A 21257-nucleotide genomic window follows, 5' to 3' on the forward strand; every position below is an offset into this window, starting at 1 on the left:
TCAAAGTGTTGGAAGGTTGAATCAGTTCATTTTTATGCAGATTTTTTTTCAAATGTTAAAAAATAACAAAGCAGGAAAGGCCAAAATATTGTTTCTTGACTTGTATGCAAAATTATTTATGTGTGTGTAGCTTTCAGCACTTGTTGTGAAGGGAAGGAATCTGTATTCTGGGGGCATTGCAAGCTTTCTGGAAGCCTGTATGGGAAGTGGAGGGGGTATACTGCCTTGGAACATGGAGGTTTCATTTAATTATTATAGTAAAAATTCACCTGATATAACTGAGATGAATCTGTACAGTAGAGTCTTTTTATCTTAAAGACTCACAAAGATCCCTGCAACATCTGGATTTTAAAAGCCAGTCCTGAACTCCAGCGGATGCTGTGGAATAATGGCTTTTAATGCTCACTGCTGACATGCAGCCCATAATTACCCAGAGGGCAATGACAGAAAAAAAGTAAAGGTTGTAATTCCTTGGTAGAGCACCTGCTTTGCATGAAAAGGGTCCCTGGTTTTATCCCTGGCATCTCAAGGACTAGCGAAGGCCATCGCTGCCACTCGGTTTATAAGTGACTGTCATTCTCTCGTCTTTCTTCGAGAGAAATAACCTCCTTGAACCTTCAGATTGCGTCTGGCAAAATAACTCCATTCTCTTGGAAAGACAAATTTTTTGCTTGTTGAGACCTTGTTAACCCTGCTGACATTTGCATGCACTCGTTGGCCGTTGGCCTATTAAAATCTGTACCTTCTTTATTGTGTGGAAAATGCTTCACACGAAATAGCATTGCTGCAGCAACTCCCATCAACCTGTTCACCTTTATGGTTTTTACATATGACATTTGACGTCATTACAGACCGTTTCTCTTAACCTCTTTGAACCATCATAAACGTATCAGAAATGGATCTGCTGAATTGTGGCTGGAAATATATTCACTTACAGCAGCAGTCTCTGGCTGATGGGTAACACCCTACTTTAAGACACACCCTAGTGTGCGCAACCACTTTCTTCTTTTTTCCCTTGGGATGAGGGGGCATAAATTAAACTCTCTACGCCTCTGAGATCATAGCTAACTTTAAAGGGAAACTAAATCCCCCCTGTCCTACTAGAAAATCCATGCATCCACTGAGTGTCATTACAGACTCTAGATACCATCTATGGATAACTGTAGCTCTGTACTATCAACAATAATCCATTTCCATGTTTTAACAGTAAACTGAAGTCATTGATCCATACCACTGATTGATTTTTAAAGAACCTAGTTGACACCAATATTGACTAGTAAAATGTGTTGCACAAGTTAAGGAGTTGAAGATGATGGTAGGGTGAGGAATAGGGTGGAAGAGAGAAGCTCTATTCAGACAACCCCAATGAATGGGGCTGGGCGGGAATCAGGATTGTGTTTGTTGATTCCACCCCCAACCTCTGTGGGTTTATCAGAATTCATTACCTGAGCTCCTGGAGAGGCTCTGTTAAGAAGGTCTAATGAATGTGTGAAGGCGGAGTTTTGGGGCGGTGCAGGTTGGCATTCATGTAGTTGGCAGGATAAGAAGGCACCACTGTGCAGGCGCGGATTGTGCCGATAAAAGTGATTAAAATCTTTAATAATTCTCATCTGTGTCCAGAATGCTCTTTATTTCGGATTAAAAATAATCCTTCCTCAGGAGCTACAATCAATCAAATTAACACAGTTTTAAAACTTATTTACGAAACCAAACTCACATGGGATACACCACCTATGGTATTCTCAACATTTCAATAGCAGTTTATTGCCTAAACAATCAAATTTAGAGATTATATATATATAGTAATTTGATTCATAGTTTTATAAGAATTTTTTTTATAAAGAATTTTAAAAACGTTTTTAGAAAACATTCTCACAAAGTGCAGCAAATGATTTTTACTAGAACATTAAACATGAACCCCAGTCATTATCACACTAAAATTCTTGCAAAGCCTGCGTTGTAAAACCTTCTGGACACAGACGAGAATTATTAAAGATTTTAATCACTTTTATCGGCACCAGAGCTAGTCTCTCAATCCGCGCCTGGGGGCTGGCACTGCCAGCAGGCATCATCCTCTCACGTTTACTCATCATACATACTAGTGTCATCTAGATGGGGTTAGAGAAGAAAAATTAAAGGGGTAGGGAAGTTAGGCATAGAAGATATAACAACTAAAATGGGCCCATACAGCAGTTTGAGATTTTTGATGGGAAAAATGGAACAACCCCATTAAATTGGTAGGCAATGTATTCAGAAGAGGCAAAAGAAAGTGCATCTTTTCATATGTAACTTTCACACTTCGCCGCCACAAAATGTAGTGATGTCGTCTAGTTTAAATGGCCTTAAAACGGAACTGGACACATTCATGGAGGTCTGGGGTGTGTGTGTGTGAGTGTAACAATGGAAGCAGGTTGCTGCCTTTGTATTCTCTTGTGGGCTTCCCCAAAATCAACTGCTGACCACTGTTTGAAATGAGATGAAGGCCCCTTGATCCGATCCAGCAGGACTGCTCTTACATTCTTATGGAGTCTTAAAGGGAACCTAGAGACCTAGACACTCTAATTATTATTACCATATTTCTTCGATTGTAAGACGCACACTAATTTCAGTGCCACCAACAGGAAAAAAACAACAACTAAGACACGCCTGAGATTCTAAGAAGCACCCCGTTTTTAAAGATGTTTATTTGGGGGGGAAAGTGCGTCTTAGAATTGAAGAAATACGGTATTATTGCATTTATATCATGCATCCCGTGCATTCAAAGCACTTCACAAATATTTTCTCAGTACAATACAAATAGGAAAGAATTATTGTTCCCTTATTGCTGATGGGGTGAAGAATGTAGCTGAAAGAGAATGGTTTTCCTAAGGCCACCTACTGATCCATGGCAGAGGTAAGATTTGAACGCTGCCTAAAGAAGTGAGGCAGGTGGCTACCAGGAGGAGGGCCTTCTCTGCTGTGGCACCCCGGCTGTGGAATGAGCTCCCTAAGGAGGTTCGCTTGGCACCTACATTATATGCTTTTAGACGCCAGGTGAAGACCTTTTTATTCTCCCAGCATTTTAACAGCCTATAAATAAATTTTAACTCGGTGTTTTAAATTTGTAATTTTGCATTGCTGCTGTTTTTATCTGGTTCAGCTTTTATATTGTATTCTATATTATGGTTTTATACTGTTGAATGGTTTTAATTTTTGTGAACCGCCCAGAGAGCTCTGGCTATTGGGCGGTATAGAAATGTAATTAATAAATAAATAAACCAGGGATTTTCCACCTCTTCTCCTTAGCCACTAAACTCTACCAGCTCTTGCTAACTCAGCCTTTCTCAACCTGGGGCGCTCCAGATGTGTTGGACTACAACTCCCAGAATGCCCCAGCAGCTGGCTGGGGCATTCTGGGAGATGCAGTCCAACACATCTGGAGTGCCCCAGGTTGAGAACCACTGTGCTAACTAGTCTCCTAGGGAAACTATAAATTATAGCCATTGGTATCATCTATTGCTTCCCAAGGAGCACTCAGGCTCACATAAAGTGTGCAATAAAATGCAAACTCTTCAAAACAAGCCATCAAACTGAACCCTAATTAAAAACTGCCACCATCCCACACACAAAACCTTTAGCCCCTTTACTGCTGCACCATTATTGTAGTAGTAGTTGTACCCAAATGCTCTTTTCGTTGTTGCTTGAGGATATAAACGCACACCAGTGCTTTGATTAATAGGACAGTAACCTATCATTGCAGTCTCATAGTAGTTAAGGTCTGATTGATTAAAATTAAACAGAATGTTCAAAGCAATTTCTGTTGAGCTCTAGGAAATTGAGTTCAACTACTTTGGAAATAAAGTGTGTGTTCCAAACCTCTGATAATTTACCAAATTGTTGTTTGCCTGACATTCAAATTGCCAATTTAAAATTATAGACACACATCCAGCATCAGCTAAAAAAAGCGTTACATTTTAGAGTACAGTTTTAGAGTGCAAGCAACTGTCAGACTCCAGAGAAGCCCCTCCCCTGAGTTTGTGCATGAATCGCAGTTTGGGGCCTGTCTCTTGGTTGGCAAAGGGGTGGTGCAGTTCACCATGCAGGGAGACAGCCATCTTCTCTGTGGATGGGTCTCATAAGGGCTTTTTGATAATTAAATGAATTTAATTTCTGCAATCAGTTCACTTGCAGCCCATTAGTACCAGCTGACAGTTGGGGAATTACTGCCATTCCCATTGCAGTATGTATCATAGTGTTCTATTTACGCATCAACAAAGGAACATAAGAGCTATTCTGGATCATATAGTCCAAGTGGCCAACCAGCTGTCGACTAGGAACCTACATGCAGGACACAGGTGCAACAGTACTCTCCCATCCATGTTCCCCAGCAACTGGTGCACATAGGCTTACTGCCTCGGATACCGGAGGTAGCACAAAGCCATCAGGACTAGTAGCTATTGATAGCCTGCTCCAGGAATTTATCCAACCCCCTTTTAAAACAATCCAAATTGGTGGCCATCATTACATCTTGTGGTAGCAAATTCCATAGTTTAACTATGCTCTGTGTGAAGAAGTTCTTCTATCCACCCTGATTCTCCCACCAATCACCTTCAAAGCAATTGCTGACCAAAGTAACAGAGAAATTGTAATTCCAGTCTCCCATAGCTCTGAAATTACTTTTCTCTTTACGTGCTACTTATCAGCATTCTATTGTTGTTGTAAATCTTGTATGAAAATTTCAGATCAGCTAAGCTGGATTTACATTTCCTGTAAAAAGTCCAATAAAAAATGATTGCTTTAACAACCTCTCTACCTGGTGAGCAAACATAGCATTTCGCTATCTCGTTTTTATCCTCTTTATTGCTAACGTTTGTGCCTCCTGTTCACCAGCATCTGTACAGTTACCTGTTCCAAATTAAACACCTTTTTTCCTTTGATTCTTTTACATCAACTCCATAACCCTCGCCCCCTCCCAATTTTCTCTTTCATTTTCTCTCTCGCTACTCTTGATCACATCCTTGGCTTATCAGGAAATTATCATTGCAATTGTGATGTATAGGATGTTTCCTACTGGATACTTATCAGCTCTAGGCTAAGATACGTTTGCACCTGAAACAGAAAATCCAAATCTCCACCTCTTTTCATGGCAGGAATGTTGTTGTTGTTGTTGTTGTTGTTGTTATTATTTATATAGCACCATCCGTGTACATGGTGCTGTACAGAGTAAAACAATAAAATAGCAAAACCCTGACGCATAGGCTTACATTCTAATATATGAATATTAGAATTTATTACAATATATGAATTTATAATAATGGGTTGAGGGGAATTGGCCGCTGAAAGTTGCCAATCCCTGCATGACTAACCACGACCTGTATCCTGAGATTTAGGTCCCACATCCTCACCCCCACATTTGGGAGAAAGCATGCTCTTTGTACGCTCTGAAACACCAATAGAGCAGCAAGTTTACCATGCACCAACTGTAGAGGTATTTCCTTTTATCCTTTCCAGGCACTCTTGAATGAAACGGATTATCTAGATCCATTTCAATCAGGCTTCAGGCTTGGGTTTGGAACGGAAACTGCCTTGGTCTCCCTGTGGGATGACCTTTGCCAGGAGAGGGACAGGGGGAGTGCGACCCTGTTGGTTCTCCTGGAACTCTCAGCGGCTTTCAATACCATCGACCATGCTATCCTTCTGGATACCTATCTGGGCTGGGAGTTGGAGGCACTGTGTTGCTCCTACTTGGATGGCCGATTACAGAAGGTGGTGCTGGGGGATTATTGCTCTGTGCCGTGGCATTTAGGCCATGGGGTTCCACAGGGCTCTATTTTATCCCCTATGCTGTTTAACATTTACATGAAACCACTGGGAGAGGTTATCCAGAGATGTGGGTTGAGGTGCCATCAATATGCGGATGACACCCAGCTCTACCTCTCCTTTTCCTCAAACCCAGGTGAGTAAGTGGCTGTTCTGAATCAGTGCCTGAGCAGGATAATGGACTAGATGAGGGCCAATAAACTGAGACTCAAACCAGGCAAGACGGAGGTACTGTTAGCAGGTGGTTCGCCTGTCCAGCTAGGTGATGTTCACCCTGTTCTGGATGGGGTTGCACTCCCCCTAAAGGATCGGGTTCTTAGTTTGGGGGTGCTCTTGGATCTAGAACTGTCACTTGAGGCACAGGTGAACTCAGTGGCAAAGAGCACCTTTTATCAACTTAGGCTGATATACCAACTGCACCTTTATCTGGACGGAGATAGCCTAGCTACAATTATCTATCCTCTGATAATCTCTTGTTTGGATTACTGCAATGCGTTATACGTGGGGCTGCCTTTGAAAACGGTCTGGAAACTTCAACTGGTACAAAACAGGGCAGCACGGTTACTAACAGGGACTGACCGGCGAGATCACATCACACCAGTCCTTTTACAACTTCTTTGGCTGCCAGTCCAGGTCCGGGCCTGATTCAAAGTGCTGGTACTAACATACAGAGCCCTAAATGGCTTGGGGCCAGGTTATTTGAAGGAACGCCTCCTCCCATATGTACCCTAAGGTCATCCTCTGGGGTCCTTCTTCATGAGCCCCTGCCAAAGGAAGTGAGGCAGGTGGCTACCAGGAGGAGGGCCTTCTCTGCTGTGGCACCCCAGCTGTGGAATGAGCTCCCTAAGGAGATTCGCTTGGCACCTACATTATATTCTTTTAGACGCCAAGTGAAGACCTTTTTTTTCTCCCAGTGTTTTAACAGTCTATAAATTAATTTTAACTTTGCTGTTTTAAATTTGTATTTTAAACTTGTATTTTTGCATTGCTGCTGTTTTTATCTTGGTTGTGCTTTTCTATTGTATTTTATATTATGGTTTTATACTGTTGTTTTATACTTTTGAATTGTCTTAATTTTGTAAACTGCCCAGAGAGCTTCAGCTATTGGGCGGTATAGAAATGCAGTAAATAAATAAATACATTCCAAAGGGAAAATCCCTTTGCCATCTTGCCAAGGGGGTGTCTCCCTCCCCCAAGCTCATCTGAACTGCAGAGAATGTAGAAGAAAGGGGAAGGGTCTCTCTCCCCTTCACACTGGCTTTGCAAAGAGCATAAGTAAGGAGAGAGCCTTCTCCAACTTGTGTGTAAAACTGCCTGGAAATTAAACCAGACTCAGCCCCTCCCCCAGTCTCCTGGTCTTATTTACCTCCTCTGGGTCTTTAAAGAAGGCAAGTAGCAGTGTCTTTATTGCAACTTCTTTTCCCAACGCCTCCGCAGGCATTGGGGGAAAACAAGGGAACACATGTCCCATCTAAACTCAGCCATTGAGAGAGAGCAGTCTATGAACCAAAACGCCTTCCTCAAAATGGTTTCTGGATCTCATGGGCAACATCACGCACACATCAGGAAAGGAACTGCAGTTTTGCATCTCTGAACTTTAGTAGGAACCTGTCAAGTTTCCAAGTAGCTCTAACGTTGAGACACAATCCATGGCTGTGCTCTTGCATATTCCCCATTCCTTTCAAGGGTGCTTTCACAGGAGACCTTCCCAATGGATTGTCTGTTGCACGGGAGGACTTCCCTTGGTCTCTTTACATTATTGTTGTTATTACCTACACTACTAATGTAACATAAACAAATAGGAGGGTCCTGCCTCTAGAACATACAGTCTTAATTTAGGAAATAACCTGGTAAAAGATACCAAACGGGGAGCAGCAAAGGAACCAGGGGTGTGCAGGAGGAAACGTTAGTTAGTTATATTTAGGTTTACTTTCAGCTGGGGAAGAGGACTAAAGAGATTAAGCTAAAAGCTTTACGAGAGAGGCAAAGTTTGAGGAGTCTTACAAGGATAAAGAGTAACTCCATGTAGATGTTTTGGCAAGGAGTTTCACCTTTAAGAGACTGTGGGGGACACAACAGATTACTCTAGAGAACTCCACAATCCACTAATCTGCTCTGGGACAGTATGAGCAACCATTTATGATAAACAAGCAATCTAGCCCTTGTGTTTATGGCTTTCAAAGTTATCAGCCTGATGTTTACAAAGAGATTTCCTTATTCTCTAAGAATATAGCCAGGTTTGAGATTGTGGCCATGGCTAAACCAGGCCTATATCCTGGGATCATACTGGGATCATCCCTGTGCATCCAAATGACACACAGGGGATCCCGGGAGCAGGCAGGGACGACCCCTTCATTTGCCTGGGATAATCCTTCGGTCTAGCTAAGGCCTAAGAAAGCTTTGTGAAGATTCCTTTTGTGTGTGTTTTTAAAAATGTGTTTCTTATGTTCTCCCTCCAAAAGCAGGAGATATTGTGTCCCAGAAACAAGGGACCTTCCGAACTAATTCTCAACTATTCTTTCTCTCTCTCTCTCTCTCTTTTGCAGGCCCGTCAAATCCTAGACATGACCCCAGTGAAGGAGCTAGTGAGCCTGAAGTGGCGCACGTGTGGGCGACCTTATTTCTGTTTCCTGGCTTTATTTTATGTCCTCTACATTATTTGCTTTACGATGTGCTGCTCTTATAGACCTCTGAAAAACCGCCCAGAAAACCGAACCGATGAACGGGACACCAAACTCCTCATCCAGAAAACACTGGAGGTGTGTTGCGTTTTAGTCCTGATAGAAAGGAATGCGTTTCTCGGCGTATCTATGCATGTGGCAGAATGGCAGGAAGGTGATAAAAAGGGCTGTGCTTCTTCGGACTGCAGGGGTGGGGTGGGGATCACAGTTTTGAATGTTCCCCTACATTAAAACTTATAAATAGAAATTATCGTTATAAAGGGAGAACTAGGACAGAGCCTGTCTCCCAGGCATTTTGTTGCTGCTTTTGAATGGAGGTGTGTTTCATCATGCAAGGACTTCCAGTTGTCTAAAGCAGCCTTCCTCAACCTGGGGCGCTCCAGATGTGTTGGACTGCATCTCCCAGAATGCCCCGGCTGGGGCATTCTGGGAGATGCAGTCCAACACATCTGGAGCGCCCCAGGTTGAGGAAGGCTGGTCTAAAGGGTTACCGTCCAAGAAAAATGTTAAGATGATGCTACTGGAATATTTTCTATGTTGTTGATGCCACCACATCCAAACATGACCTCTCTCCAGGGCTGTTTATCTATTCCTCTTTGCTCACTAACCAGCAGTTGCTTTCCCATTTTTAGGAATCCTATGTGACGTATGACGATCAGCTCAGACTGGTTGGGGAGATGATCACTGTGATAGGAGCCATGGCAATTTTGTTGTTAGAGGTAAGGAGAAAAAATAAAGCTGTACAAGATGGATCTTCTGCAAACTACATCAACACCAGTGTAGAAGCTCCACCTGCCATTTCAAAGGCTGCTTAACCACTGTGCTTTCCCAGGCATAACTAGGCTGCAAAATTTAAAATTAGCCTGAAACCAGTTTAACTGTCACTACTTCCCCCAGAAACCCATGGGAGAATTGCAGTTTGGGGAGAATTCTGTATTAGCATTCCTTGCTTGGGAATCCCCCAGCATTAAAACAATTTTGAAACTGGTAATTTATTTATTTATTTATTTATTTATTTATTTATTACATTTATATACCGCCCCACAGCCGAGGCTCTCTGGGCGATTCACAAAAGTTAAAACAGTAAACATTAAAAAGTATACAAAATTTAAAAACCATCAGAGACATAGAAAACAACTATAAAAACATCAGTGTCCATTTAATTTAATCCCGCCTATATGCAAAATACTCTAGGTGGCATACAAGATTAAAAGCAATTTAAACAGGGTAAACCAATACAGCCTAAAACGAGATATAACAGTCAGCAATAACATTCTAAAAAGGGGAAGGCTGCCGGAAAAACGGAGTCTTTAATGCCTGCTTAAAGACATTCAAAGAAGTCAGCAGCTAAATTTCAACCAGCAGGTCAATTCCACAGCTGAGGGGGCCTTTGAAATGCGAGGGAATTCAGCCAATATCAGTTAGCAACATATGGGTGGGCATGTAGTTAAAGATAGTGATAGTTCATATTTATTTATTATAGTTAGAGTTCATATTTATGTCTTTTTGTGAACCCCCCAGAGAGCTTCAGCTATTGGGCGGTATAAAAATATAATAAATTAATTAATTAATTAAAAATCACTGCCTGACTTCATTCTGTTGGCTCAGGGCAGCTTATATTTTAAAAGTATAAAAATTGTTGATGGAATATTCCTTTTTGGGGTATTCCATCATCAAATTTTCGTATCTTGTGTCATTCCTTCCAAACCCTCCTTAAACCTTAAGATATTTTAAATATATACTTTGAGCCCTTCCCAACATACAGTCTTTCCTCTGGTCACACACCCATCCAATCCCAGGCCTAATCTACACTAAGCAAGATATTGCACTATGAAAGCGGTATATAAAAGGCAGAAGCCACACCAAGCAGGATATAGTGGTATGAAAGCGGTGTATGGTGTATGGTCAATGGGCCCCAACACTTGCCAGTGTACTTCAATACCGCTATAAAGCAGTAGTGTGGCTCCTGCCTTTTATATACCGCTTTCATAGTGCAATATCCTGCTTGGTGTAGATTAGGCCCCAATGATCCCTGACCCAATGATCCCTTCCCCCATTGCTTGCTTGACCATTGAATTCCACTTCCCGGCATCCTCATTCTGCAACAACATTGGCCCAGTGCAGACTACCAACTCAGCAAACGTTTGCGTGATTGAAAGCGTGATGAGATTTCCCCCCCTGCCATAAACCATAATGTGTGATCAAGCCTGGGGGCTTATCAAATGGGAAGGGCATGAACCACTTAATGAGTTGGTCATCTGTATTCTTCTCTGATAGACACAACACATCCTTCAGTACTGACAGATGAACTTCTAGGGTAGGATGACAGAGGATATAGGCCGTTCCAGTCCTAAGTGGAAATGGCCATCTTGCCGGCTTAAAGCTTTTTATATGTAATCTTTTCTAATTGAAATTACCTTTTCAGATTCCAGATATTTTAAGAGTTGGGGCCACCAAGTACTTTGGACAAACCATTGTAGGAGGACCTTTCCACCTCATCATGTAAGGCTCTGCATTTACAAAGATCGCAAATACGCTTCCTTTCTCATTGATTCTCTGTGGATGCTTCCAGATGGAGGGCTACTAGTGCTTAGCATCCAGAAGGCATTGTGAGGTGTTCCATTTTTTCCCCTTAACAGAGTTATTCCAGTAAGGAAAAACATGGAAGAAAATTCAGGAGGGTTATGAGTAGAAGAAGCCGATGTCTGAATCCTCCTCTGAACATCCATGAATGAGGCAGGGTGATAGTGTGATAACGGTCTTGTCTGGAAGCATCCCCAGTTTGCTCTCGGTTTTTCTCCTCTTCCTCTAGTGATTGTTTCTACCCTACATTTCTTTCTTTGCAAAGCTTTAACAGGGCTTTAACTCTTTAACAAAGTTGCAACAGGAAGGTTTGCCTGAAATCAAATTTGGTGCTTCTTATTTATTTCTTTGATTTGTAACCTGCCTTTCGTTCAAAAATGGCATCTGAGGAATTTCAAGGGAGGCTAGCAACATTTCTTAAAGGTTTTCAGTGGTTCTTAAAGGTTCTTAAAGGTTTTAACCCCTGAGGTTTGCATGACTTTTCCTAAAGTGAACATTGAACTTTGAGATTGCTCCGAACATCTGAGGAGTTTCAAGGGAAACCAAAAGAGTTTCAAAAAGAGTAGCCAAAAGATGAAGAAACCAGAGCAGAGGGAACCTACGTAGACGTTAGGAAGCAGTTTATTTGAATGTAAAAAAACCTTTGTGAGGAAAGGAATGGGGTGAGATTCAAGCCCTTTTAGCATGAGGGAAGAAAGTATTGTCACTCAGGCCTTAGCTAGACCTAAGATTTATCCCGGGGTCGTCCCTGCCTGCTCCCGAGATCTCCTGTGTGTCATTTACATGAACAGAGATGATCCCGGGATAAACCTTAGGTCTAGCTAAGGCCTCAGTTTCTTCTCCTCTGAGACTCCTGGCTCCCTCTTTGACTAGAAGAGCCACAGAACTCTTCCTTCCCCCTTGTCTTTCTTTTATATGTGGCTGTCCAGCCACTCCCATTTTCCTGGCATTCTCACTAGAACGCCTTGCTCCATCTCAAGAAAATCAAGGGAGTCTCCTTCTCCCAGGCTGGCCAGTAGCTGCTTTCTGCGTGGCCTTCCACTTCCTTCTCCCTCTACCTTCAGTCATGGGTCCCTCTCCTGCCTTACAGGGCCTCAGCAAAGGAGAGGCTGCATTCTGAAGTACCACAACCTTCTTGAGGAGAATTTCCTCTGGCCTATTTCTTCCTTGGTGTTTTCACACATCCCTTTGGCATTGCCAAGGAAAGCATCTCACAACCAAGCGAAGGGGGGGGGGGGGACACATCTAATGTTATGAGCAAGCTGTCGACTGTGGTGTCCACCTTCTTGATCATGCCACTTCCATTACAGCATCACATACGCATGTTTGATCCTGGTGATCATGGTGATGCGTCTCACAAGCACAGATGGAGAGGTGGTCCCCATGTCCTGTGCCCTGGTGCTTGGCTGGTGCAACATCATGTATTTCGCTCGAGGGTTTCAGATGCTTGGGCCCTTCACTATCATGATACAGAAGGTAAGGAATACTATATCCTAGAATCATAGAATAGCAGAGTTGGAAGGGGCCTACAAGGCCATCGAGTCCAACCCCCTGCTCAATGCAGGAATCCACCCTAAAGCATCCCTGACAGATGGTTGTCCAGCTGCCTCTTGAAGGCCTCTAGTGTGGGAGAGCCCACACCCTCCCTAGGTAACTGGTTCCATTGTCGTACTGCTCTAACAGTCAGGACGTTTTTCCTGATGTCCAGCTGGAATCTGGCTTCCTTTAACTTGAGCCCGTTATTCTGTGTCCTGCACTCTGGAAGGACCAAGAAGAGATCTTGTCACTCTGTTACAAATACTCAGGAGGCAAATAAAGAACACTTCCCTATAGAAGTCTGTTGTGTAAAAAAACATTATACTCCTTGTGATGCCAAGAGCAAGTCAAAAAAGGCTGATTTGTAATAAATGCCTTCATTTACCAAGTTATATTTATATCTTGTAAGAATTGCCTTGCTGGAGCAAACCAATGTCCATCTATTCCAGCAATCTGGAATTGGCAGTTGGATCCTAGTTGGAGCCCAGTATTCCTGTCTAGTCTTCCTTTCACTGACTTTTATTGTCCAGAGATGATTGGATGAGGAATAACCCCGCTGTGAAGAAGCTGGACATTATGACATCTCTTTCATTTCTTCTTCTTCTTCTTCTTCTTCTTCTTCTTCTTCTTCTTTTTTTTTTTTTGTCTGTCTTCTCTACAGATGATATTTGGAGATCTTATACGCTTCTGTGGGCTAATGGCTGTCGTGATACTTGGCTTTGCATCAGGTGAGACAGAAACTAATCAGTGAACGCCTAGGTTGCTTTCTTTGAATTTTGAGACTGCAATGAATATCTGCTTGTGTTATGATAAATGTGTGTGTGTGTGGGGGGGTCTTCTCCAGTGGAAAACATCAGATGCTTCCCCCCTCAATATATTTCATGGACTGATATCACTTCATATTCATTTATTTTGTGTAAGCCCAAAGCATATATCCCCACCTTCTGACTATTCTCAAACTTTATTTATAACAGTAGTTCTAAAACAGTGTTCTTGACAGCCCTGGGGTTCCTTGGAAGATTATTGGGGTTCCACAACAGAGTCAATACTAGCTGTCAAGGTTACCTGAAAAAAACACATCCCCGAGCTGGCTGGGGCATTCTGGGAGTTGTAGTCCAACACATCTGGAGCGCCCCAGGTTGAGGAAAGCTGCTCTAGACACAGAACTGGACAGCAAGTGGAATAGAGGGGGTGTGGAATTGAGAAAAGAGGACCAAAGGGAAAAAGCTGGAATAAGACCTCACGGGGGCAACAGGAGTCGTGTACCACTGGCACAGAGCCAACAAAGAAGCTAGGAAGTAATGGGCCAGGGAAGGAACACCAATGGGGTTCCCTCGAAGACCCAGTATATGTTCTGAGATGGTAGAAAACAGTCCATGAACTGGAAAAATAAATAACTTCAGTATGCAACCTTCAGCCTTACCATTCTCTGTAGCTGACTCTTTGATTCTCTACCAGCTTTTTACATCGTGTTCCAGACAGAGGATCCCACCAGCCTGGGACAGTTTGAAAACTACCCCATGTCTCTCTTCACCACCTTTGAGCTGTTCCTTACCATCATTGACGGACCAGCCAACTATGAAGTGGACCTGCCGTTCATGTACAGCGTGGTGTACTTTGCTTTTGCCATCATTGCTGCTTTGCTCATGCTCAACCTGCTCATTGCCATGATGGGCGACACCCACTGGCGAGTGGCCAGCGAACGGGACGAGCTTTGGCGGGCACAGGTGAGAATACAGTGGGGCAGTGCAGATATCCCTGTGGGTCAAGCAGTAATGAGCAGTGCTGCATGAGTATGCTGCAGAGGGACACCAGTATCAAGCTGGACAAATTGGCGTGGCTCCCAGACCAAGCAACTTTGGGAGCAGTGGTTCTGTAAAGAGTTGGCGCTTTTCATCATTCCCAGAGTTATTTAGGAGAAGCCATTATCCTTAAAGAGGTTTCAGACCACTTTAGCTTTGCAATGTAGATGTGTCCCTACAGGTGCCTTCCCCAACTTTGTGCGTTACAGATGTTTTGGACTACAACTCTCAGTATTTTTGACCATTTCCCATGCTGGCTGGGGGTGACGGCAGTAGTTCCAAAACATCAACAGTGCAAGTGTTGTAGCTATTGCTTATGTCTGCCACAGTTCTAGTTACATGTTGTTTAATACTCTTATCTACTTTTAATAGTTTTGTTGTGCAGATTAGCTGTGGGATATCCTACTAACAGTCTTAATTAGGAGAAGAAACAAGTATAGGGTTGTCTTTCTGATTCGTTCCAACTCATACAGTGAATACGCACCTTTGAATTTACAGGCTTGTATCTGTAAATAAAAGGTTTCAGGGCTCTCAGGTCTACCAGTGCCACGCCCTCAGACTTTGCTGTCTGGTGTAAAGGAATAGCACTTTACACATGCTCAAAAGCACTGAGCCACAGGATGAACTGAGACACTGAAAACAGTTTCTGTAGCTAAGTCCATAATCCTATGCACACCAGGAGCAAGCACCATTGAGTGCCGAGCTGAAAACAACAGAATGAAATTTAAAAGGGATAAATGCCAAGTTCTACATCTAGGAAATAGAAACCAAATGCACAATTACAAGATGGGGGGCGCTTGGCTCAGCAATACTACAAACGAGAATGATCTTGGAATTGTTGTAGATCGCAAGCTGAATATGAGCCAACAGTGCGATAGGGCTGCAAGAAAGCCAAATGCTATTTTGGGCTGCATTAATAGAAGTATATCTTCCAAATCACGTGTGGTACTGGTTCCTCTCTATTCAACCCTGGTTAGGCCCCATCTAGAGTATTGCATCCAGTTCTGGGCTCCACAATTCAAGAAGGATGCAGACAAGCTGGAGCGTGTTCAGAGGAGGGCAACCAGGATGATCAGGAGTCTAGAAACAAAGCCCTATGAAGAGAGACTGAAAGAACTGGGCATGTTAGCCTGGAGAAGAGAAGATTGAGGGGAGACATGATAGCACTCTTCAAATACTTAAAAGATTGTCACACAGAGGAGGGCCAGGATCTCTTCTTGATCCTCCCAGAGTGCAGGACATGGAATAACGGGCTCAAGTTACAGGAAGCCAGATTCCAGCTGGACAGCAGGAAAAACGTCCTGACTGTTAGAGCAGTACAACAATGGAATCAATTACCGAGGGAGGTTGTGGGCTCTCCCACACTAGAGGCCTTCAAGAGGCAGCTGGACAACCATCTGTCAGGGATGCTTTAGGGTGGATTCCTGCATTGAGCAGGGGGTTGGACTCGATGGCCCTGTAGGCCCCTTCCAACTCTGCTATTCTATGATTCTATGAACATGGTGGGATTCTCTTCCAGATTAACATTCAGGCTGTAATTTATTCAGTTGCATTTCCACTTTGTGTATGAGACAAGTTATAATTTTAATAGCCAAAAGGCCTTCAAGGTTGGGCACAACAATACAATCCTCTGAACAATTACAATAAAACCAGTATAGAGCCACTGGAAACCTAAGTGTGGCTGCTTTATTATATTTTATCCAAATGTAGTGGATATAATGTTGGATCCTAATTCCATCTTCAGCGATGGAGCTTACAAGGTGACCCCACTGGGCCCATGCACTAAGTCTAACTTACCTCATAGAGCTGATGTGAAGATAAAAAGGAGTAAAAAAACACACACCTAGATACCCTTAGCTTTGTTGCAGGACTCCACTTGTGTGACAAATAAATAAAATTAATTTGTTTGGCAGGTCAGCAAAATTTACAAATTAAGACAAATTAAATCACGAATTAAAGAGGAACATTTTGACTTATGACTATGAACCTGTCAAGTTTTGGAACCTCCTTGGAGCACTATTTTTAATGAAAAGGCAGGATATAAATTGAATACACTTTTTATCCATGCAGATGCTTTGGAAGGATTGGTCTGACTCTTTGCTTTCATGCAGGTCATTGCCACGACAATCATGCTTGAGCGGAAACTCCCACGATGCTTCTGGCCTCGCTCTGGCATCTGTGGACGAGAGTATGGGCTAGGGGACAAGTGGTATCTAAGGTGAGCCTGTTTTGTCTGGATGGGTATTTTTTGCATGCATCAGTGGGAGCGATGGTTCGGCAATGACAGCCTAGTTAAGACACTTCCAGGGCAGAGGAGGGACAGGGACATTGAAAGCTGCTAGATGGACCATTCGTCCATCTAGCTCTGTCTGCCTACACTTCCCGGCCATACTTGGCAATGTCATGAATCAAACTGGGATCTATGATTTATAGCAGCATGTGCTCTGCCACTGCCCTTCTCTGTGTCTGGCCCTTGCTGGGGCCATGGGTGGCTATACGCAGATCCACACCTGGAAGGTGCTCTCTCCAGCTAAGAAGTCCAGAAGCTGGGGGCTGGAAGTAGAATGTGAAGCAGAGAAGATGCTGCTCCTCTATTGACTAGGCAAGGGCAGAAGGCTTCGTATGTATATATATGTACTAATGCAGAAACTGCCTGCCAGTCACAGGGACCAGTTTTGCGCACCCTTGTTCCCTGAGGCTGGAACACACAGGCACACAGCCCCAGGCAGATCGCTAAGCTAGATCCCAGCCTTGTGCCATCAAGTTCCAGACTCTCAGAGTCCCTGGCTGTAAGAGCCCTTTAATCTCAGCAGCAGAGCCTGGAACCTGGCATTAGAGTCCTAGCACTGGTTGAAGAGGGAAGCTTGTCCCCTTACTCCAGCACGGGGGCCTCAATTTGCTCCCCTGCCCCCACCTCTCTGCTAGTAGTCCTATTGTTCAGGTCACAACTATTAAAGAGCCAGCATAGCACAGCCATATTGGCAGTGCAAGTTGAGAAATGGTCTTTAAGCTCCTTCTTTCTCATCCGTCCAGGGTTGAAGAGCGTCTGGACTCCAGCAAGCAAAAGATGCTTCGCTATGCAGAGGCCTTTAAGAACCAGGACAAGGAGGATCCCAGCAGGACTTCCAAGAAATTGGAGCTGGGTGAGCATTTCCGCTTCAACAAGGAATCCTCTCCATCTGTCTCAAGGAGCACATCCCGGAGTAGTTGTCGTGGTTGGCAAATTCTACGACACAACACCTTCAGCCACCTTCGTGGGGAAGTGAATCACGCCTTGGAAGAAGAGGTCTACCATGTGTGAGATGCCTCGTGACGGACTCTTCACATTACTGGTGCTTTGTGTTGCATCACTAATTCCTCCAAAAGCTGGCAGAATTTTGCGGCAGTGTTATCAGGTTGCAGGACAGCTGCTCTCTTTCTAGGTTCAGCTCATGCCTGTCTTAACGCTTCCTCTCGAATACACTGCTCTTGCGTGTCTGGGCAATGGAGCGGAAACATGCAGTTTTTTGTTGGGGGGAGCTGCATATCCTTCACGAAGAAATTCTGCTAAGGAGAACACTGGAGTTTTATCAGCGAGAGAAGGGTTCTCGTAGGAGTTAAGCTACGTCCTGACCTGTAGTTCCTATCTCTCAACATGTTCTCAGGCAACATTCCACAAAAATCTCCTTGCTCTCCGATTGAATATGAAAAAAGAACAGCCATTCTTTAAACTCAGGGAATGAGTAAAGCTGACACAGCAACATCAGACAGACCGCATCCCAATGGCTCTTTAAAGGGATGGACCCTTCCCACACTGCTGTCCTGGGAAGGTCAGAGTGAGTTACGCTTTTTGACTATGGCAAGCGAAGGCACTTTAGGTGGCTGTGGATTTTTATCCCAGATAGAAAGTTTGCAGGGCCATCTGTAGGACTGATTGCTTCTTTTAAAAAAAAAGGCAGGACCAAGGTTGTCTATTCCTCAGCTGAACTGAATTCCGTTCATGTTTGTTGTCAGGGATGGGGAAGAGGTTTATGGACTAATCTGTGTCAACGTACTGCTGCCAGTATTTCTCCTTGCTGGGTCAGATCAAGGCCTGTTCGGTCTATCTCAGCAGCTGCTGCCTGTGTACACTTTCTGTGGGGCGGCGCTCCAACTTCCCATTGCCCCCCATGCTTAGCCACAGCAGCATTTTAAGCTGCCTGGTGGCAGTGGGGGAACGCAGATGTTTGCGTTGCAACCCAGATCATGTAGCCAAGGCTGGTGACCAACTTTCCCACTCGCAGTGCGCTGCCTCTTGGCCTCTTCTGAGTACTGTTGTCTTAGAATTTTGCCTAAAGCAAGTCTAGAGGTTTTTATTCAGATAAAATGCCCACAGAATTTGGAGTGAAGCTTTAAAACATTCCGTTAAGAGTAGCAAAGTTCTTCCAAAGAGTTTTGTACATCCCTAAGAAATCGTTAAGGTGAAGTTAGAGGTTCCTGCTCAGGGGGAGGAAAGCTGCAGAGCTAAACCTAGTGAAAAGTTTCAGAGGACTTTCTCACCTCCCTACATCCAGGTCTGTGGTCCTGTGATGGCATTTCCTGCAGGTCCACCTTGAAAGGAAGGCTTGTATTTCAGCAAGAACAAGCCAAGGGAGACTGGGGCCGCTGCAATCCCCCTCCAGCTTTATTATCACTTTGAACTTCATTCCGTAAGGGGGAAAAAAAGCACAGGTCATGACTTAAAGAAAAGCAGTGATTTAAGCCTTGTGCCTTTCCAACTGCAAAACTAAAAGTGGAAAGTTACTCACATTCCTCTGTGGCAAGAGCAGTGAGTGGAGGTCTCATTTGGCCAAAGGAAATGTACTTGCATTTGTATTGCCAAGATACAGGCATACTACATGCGCATCAAGTCACGATGAAGTTGAATGCCAAGGATTGCTGATGTTTTTTCCTGCTTGATACTGTGATGTTGCCTGCCACAGAGTGAGTTTGCGCTGTGGCTCCAAAAGGGCCTCTGAGGATTTGTTTGTTTCATTTTCATTCTTAACACAAATGCAATTTCCGAGACCATCTTGCCTTTTTTAACATAGCGGTTTTCAAACTATGCCCTTAGCTAGACGTACCTGTTATTGCGCGACGGAGGGGTGAGGATCTCGCGATGTTTTTATTGTGAGATCCCCCCTCTGTTTACATATGGCGCACGATGACCTCAGAGGCAGAGGCAGCACGCATGCCATTTTCTTTTCTTTTTTTAAAAGGGGAAGGTGCGCACGAGCACTCGTGTGCAAAAGGTAAGGGTCTTTTTTTAAAAAACTTATTTTCCCCGCTCCCCCACCCCACCCCCAATGGGCACAGTGCTCCTGAGGAGCTCTGCGCCCCGTGCGCGGGTCCCGACACCTCGCAAGGAGCCAGGACAAACTGCAACGCCCAGTCACACATTCCACGGTCTCGGGCTCAGCCCAAGACTGCGAAAAAACCGGGCCTAAAGGGTAGGGTGAGATCCCGGGACAAGGGAGGGATCATCCCTCCCTGATCCCGGGATCCCCTGTGCGTCATGTGGACACACAGGGACGATCCCGGGGATCGTTCCGGGATTTTGCCCCGTCTAGCTATGGACTATGTTTCAGGGTACCCTGGGTTTTCTCAGGAGTGTGTCAAGAGAAGATCAGTAATGAGAAGAGTAGTGATGACAGATAAACTTCCCCAAAAGACACTTTGCCTTCTGATGGTGATGGTGATGGACTGTTCTTCCCCTGCAATGGGCAGCTACTGGGGTGTATTCTGGAGTATGCACACAGTTCAAAAAGGGCAACAAAGAGACTACCCTGGACCAAATCCACATCCTGCAGATGCCCTGTAATCCTTGCTGCGGTCCTGCGGCTGACATACTGCGGAGGTGGGATTCTTGACAGAGGAACAATTTGGAAGGGCTTTTTTTTACCTGGAGATAGAAAGTTTGGAAGCCACCACTGCAGGTTAAAGTGAATGATTTGTGCATTAATTCCCTTTGATTAACTGAATTAGCCTTGGTTGGTCTTGGTTACATTTCTGTTTCCATTTGTTCCTTCTTATACTTGGGGAGTTTGCACTATAAGTATGTGGAAATGGAATTTGCACGGGTATAAAAAAACCTGTGATCTGTAGTAATGCAGTTTGTGGATTGTTGATGGTAATTTCATTTCATGTTCATTTCATATCTGGGAAGAAGAGACTCTGTGTTCATCTGCCTTCATGTTCTTTCCATAGGAAGCTTTAACCATCAGCTAGTAAAAAAATGCCACTGAGGTAAATTGAATGCAGTGATTTCTCAGGAGGGCTCACAGATCCTCAGAATGATGGCGCTGAGAGTGATGACAGGGGTCTGGCTCATTCACCAGGGCCTTTTCGGTGTACAATGAAACCAGGGGCCTAGTTTATCAGCTTATCATGCCAGGATTACTTCCACAAGAAAAGTCCTCTGCTGTAACGGGCTTCTGTATTACCAAGATAGCCCAAGATTACTTCCTTTCAGAAGGCTGAGCACTACAGAGATCCTTCCCACATTGTCATCACTGACCCCAACAATGGGGCAACGCCGCTGTGGGAAGGACTTATGTATACAATCCAGAAAATCCATGAGTGCCCAGTAATGAGCATGCAATAAAACACTTGTCTGATGCAGCTCTGAGTCCTATTGGATTTTATGGGACCTACTTCTAAGTACACATGTATGCAATCACACTATTGGTCTGTAATCTGGATCACATCACTTTATCTACTTTGCATGCAGTTTGTCAAGTACACATCTAGAGTGAATTAAGTTAATGTGAATTGAGATTTGTTTTAAATTTGCAGGGAGGGTTGTTTGCATAATGTTTCATGTTCTAGTTCTCTTAAAGCTTATTAATGTAATTGGGTT

The 21257-nt window shown here is 43.9% G+C and overlaps 1 protein-coding gene across 1 annotated transcript in view; it reads left to right on the forward strand.

Moving 5' to 3' along the window:
• TRPV5 (transient receptor potential cation channel subfamily V member 5) overlaps nucleotides 1-17702 on the forward strand; it is a 37992-nt gene extending 20290 nt beyond the window's left edge. The window contains exons 8-15 of the mRNA XM_063128482.1: nucleotides 8346-8558; nucleotides 9113-9199; nucleotides 10906-10982; nucleotides 12374-12539; nucleotides 13261-13327; nucleotides 14058-14326; nucleotides 16513-16619; nucleotides 17435-17702. Of these exons, the coding sequence (XP_062984552.1) occupies nucleotides 8346-8558; nucleotides 9113-9199; nucleotides 10906-10982; nucleotides 12374-12539; nucleotides 13261-13327; nucleotides 14058-14326; nucleotides 16513-16619; nucleotides 17435-17702 (1254 nt within the window). The remainder of the gene's footprint in view (nucleotides 1-8345; nucleotides 8559-9112; nucleotides 9200-10905; nucleotides 10983-12373; nucleotides 12540-13260; nucleotides 13328-14057; nucleotides 14327-16512; nucleotides 16620-17434) is intronic.
• The last annotated feature ends 3555 nt before the right edge of the window (nucleotides 17703-21257 follow it).

The sequence above is a fragment of the Elgaria multicarinata genome, chromosome 6, assembly GCF_023053635.1.
Source record: "Elgaria multicarinata webbii isolate HBS135686 ecotype San Diego chromosome 6, rElgMul1.1.pri, whole genome shotgun sequence".
In the NCBI taxonomy this organism is placed as follows: Eukaryota; Metazoa; Chordata; class Lepidosauria; order Squamata; family Anguidae; genus Elgaria; species Elgaria multicarinata.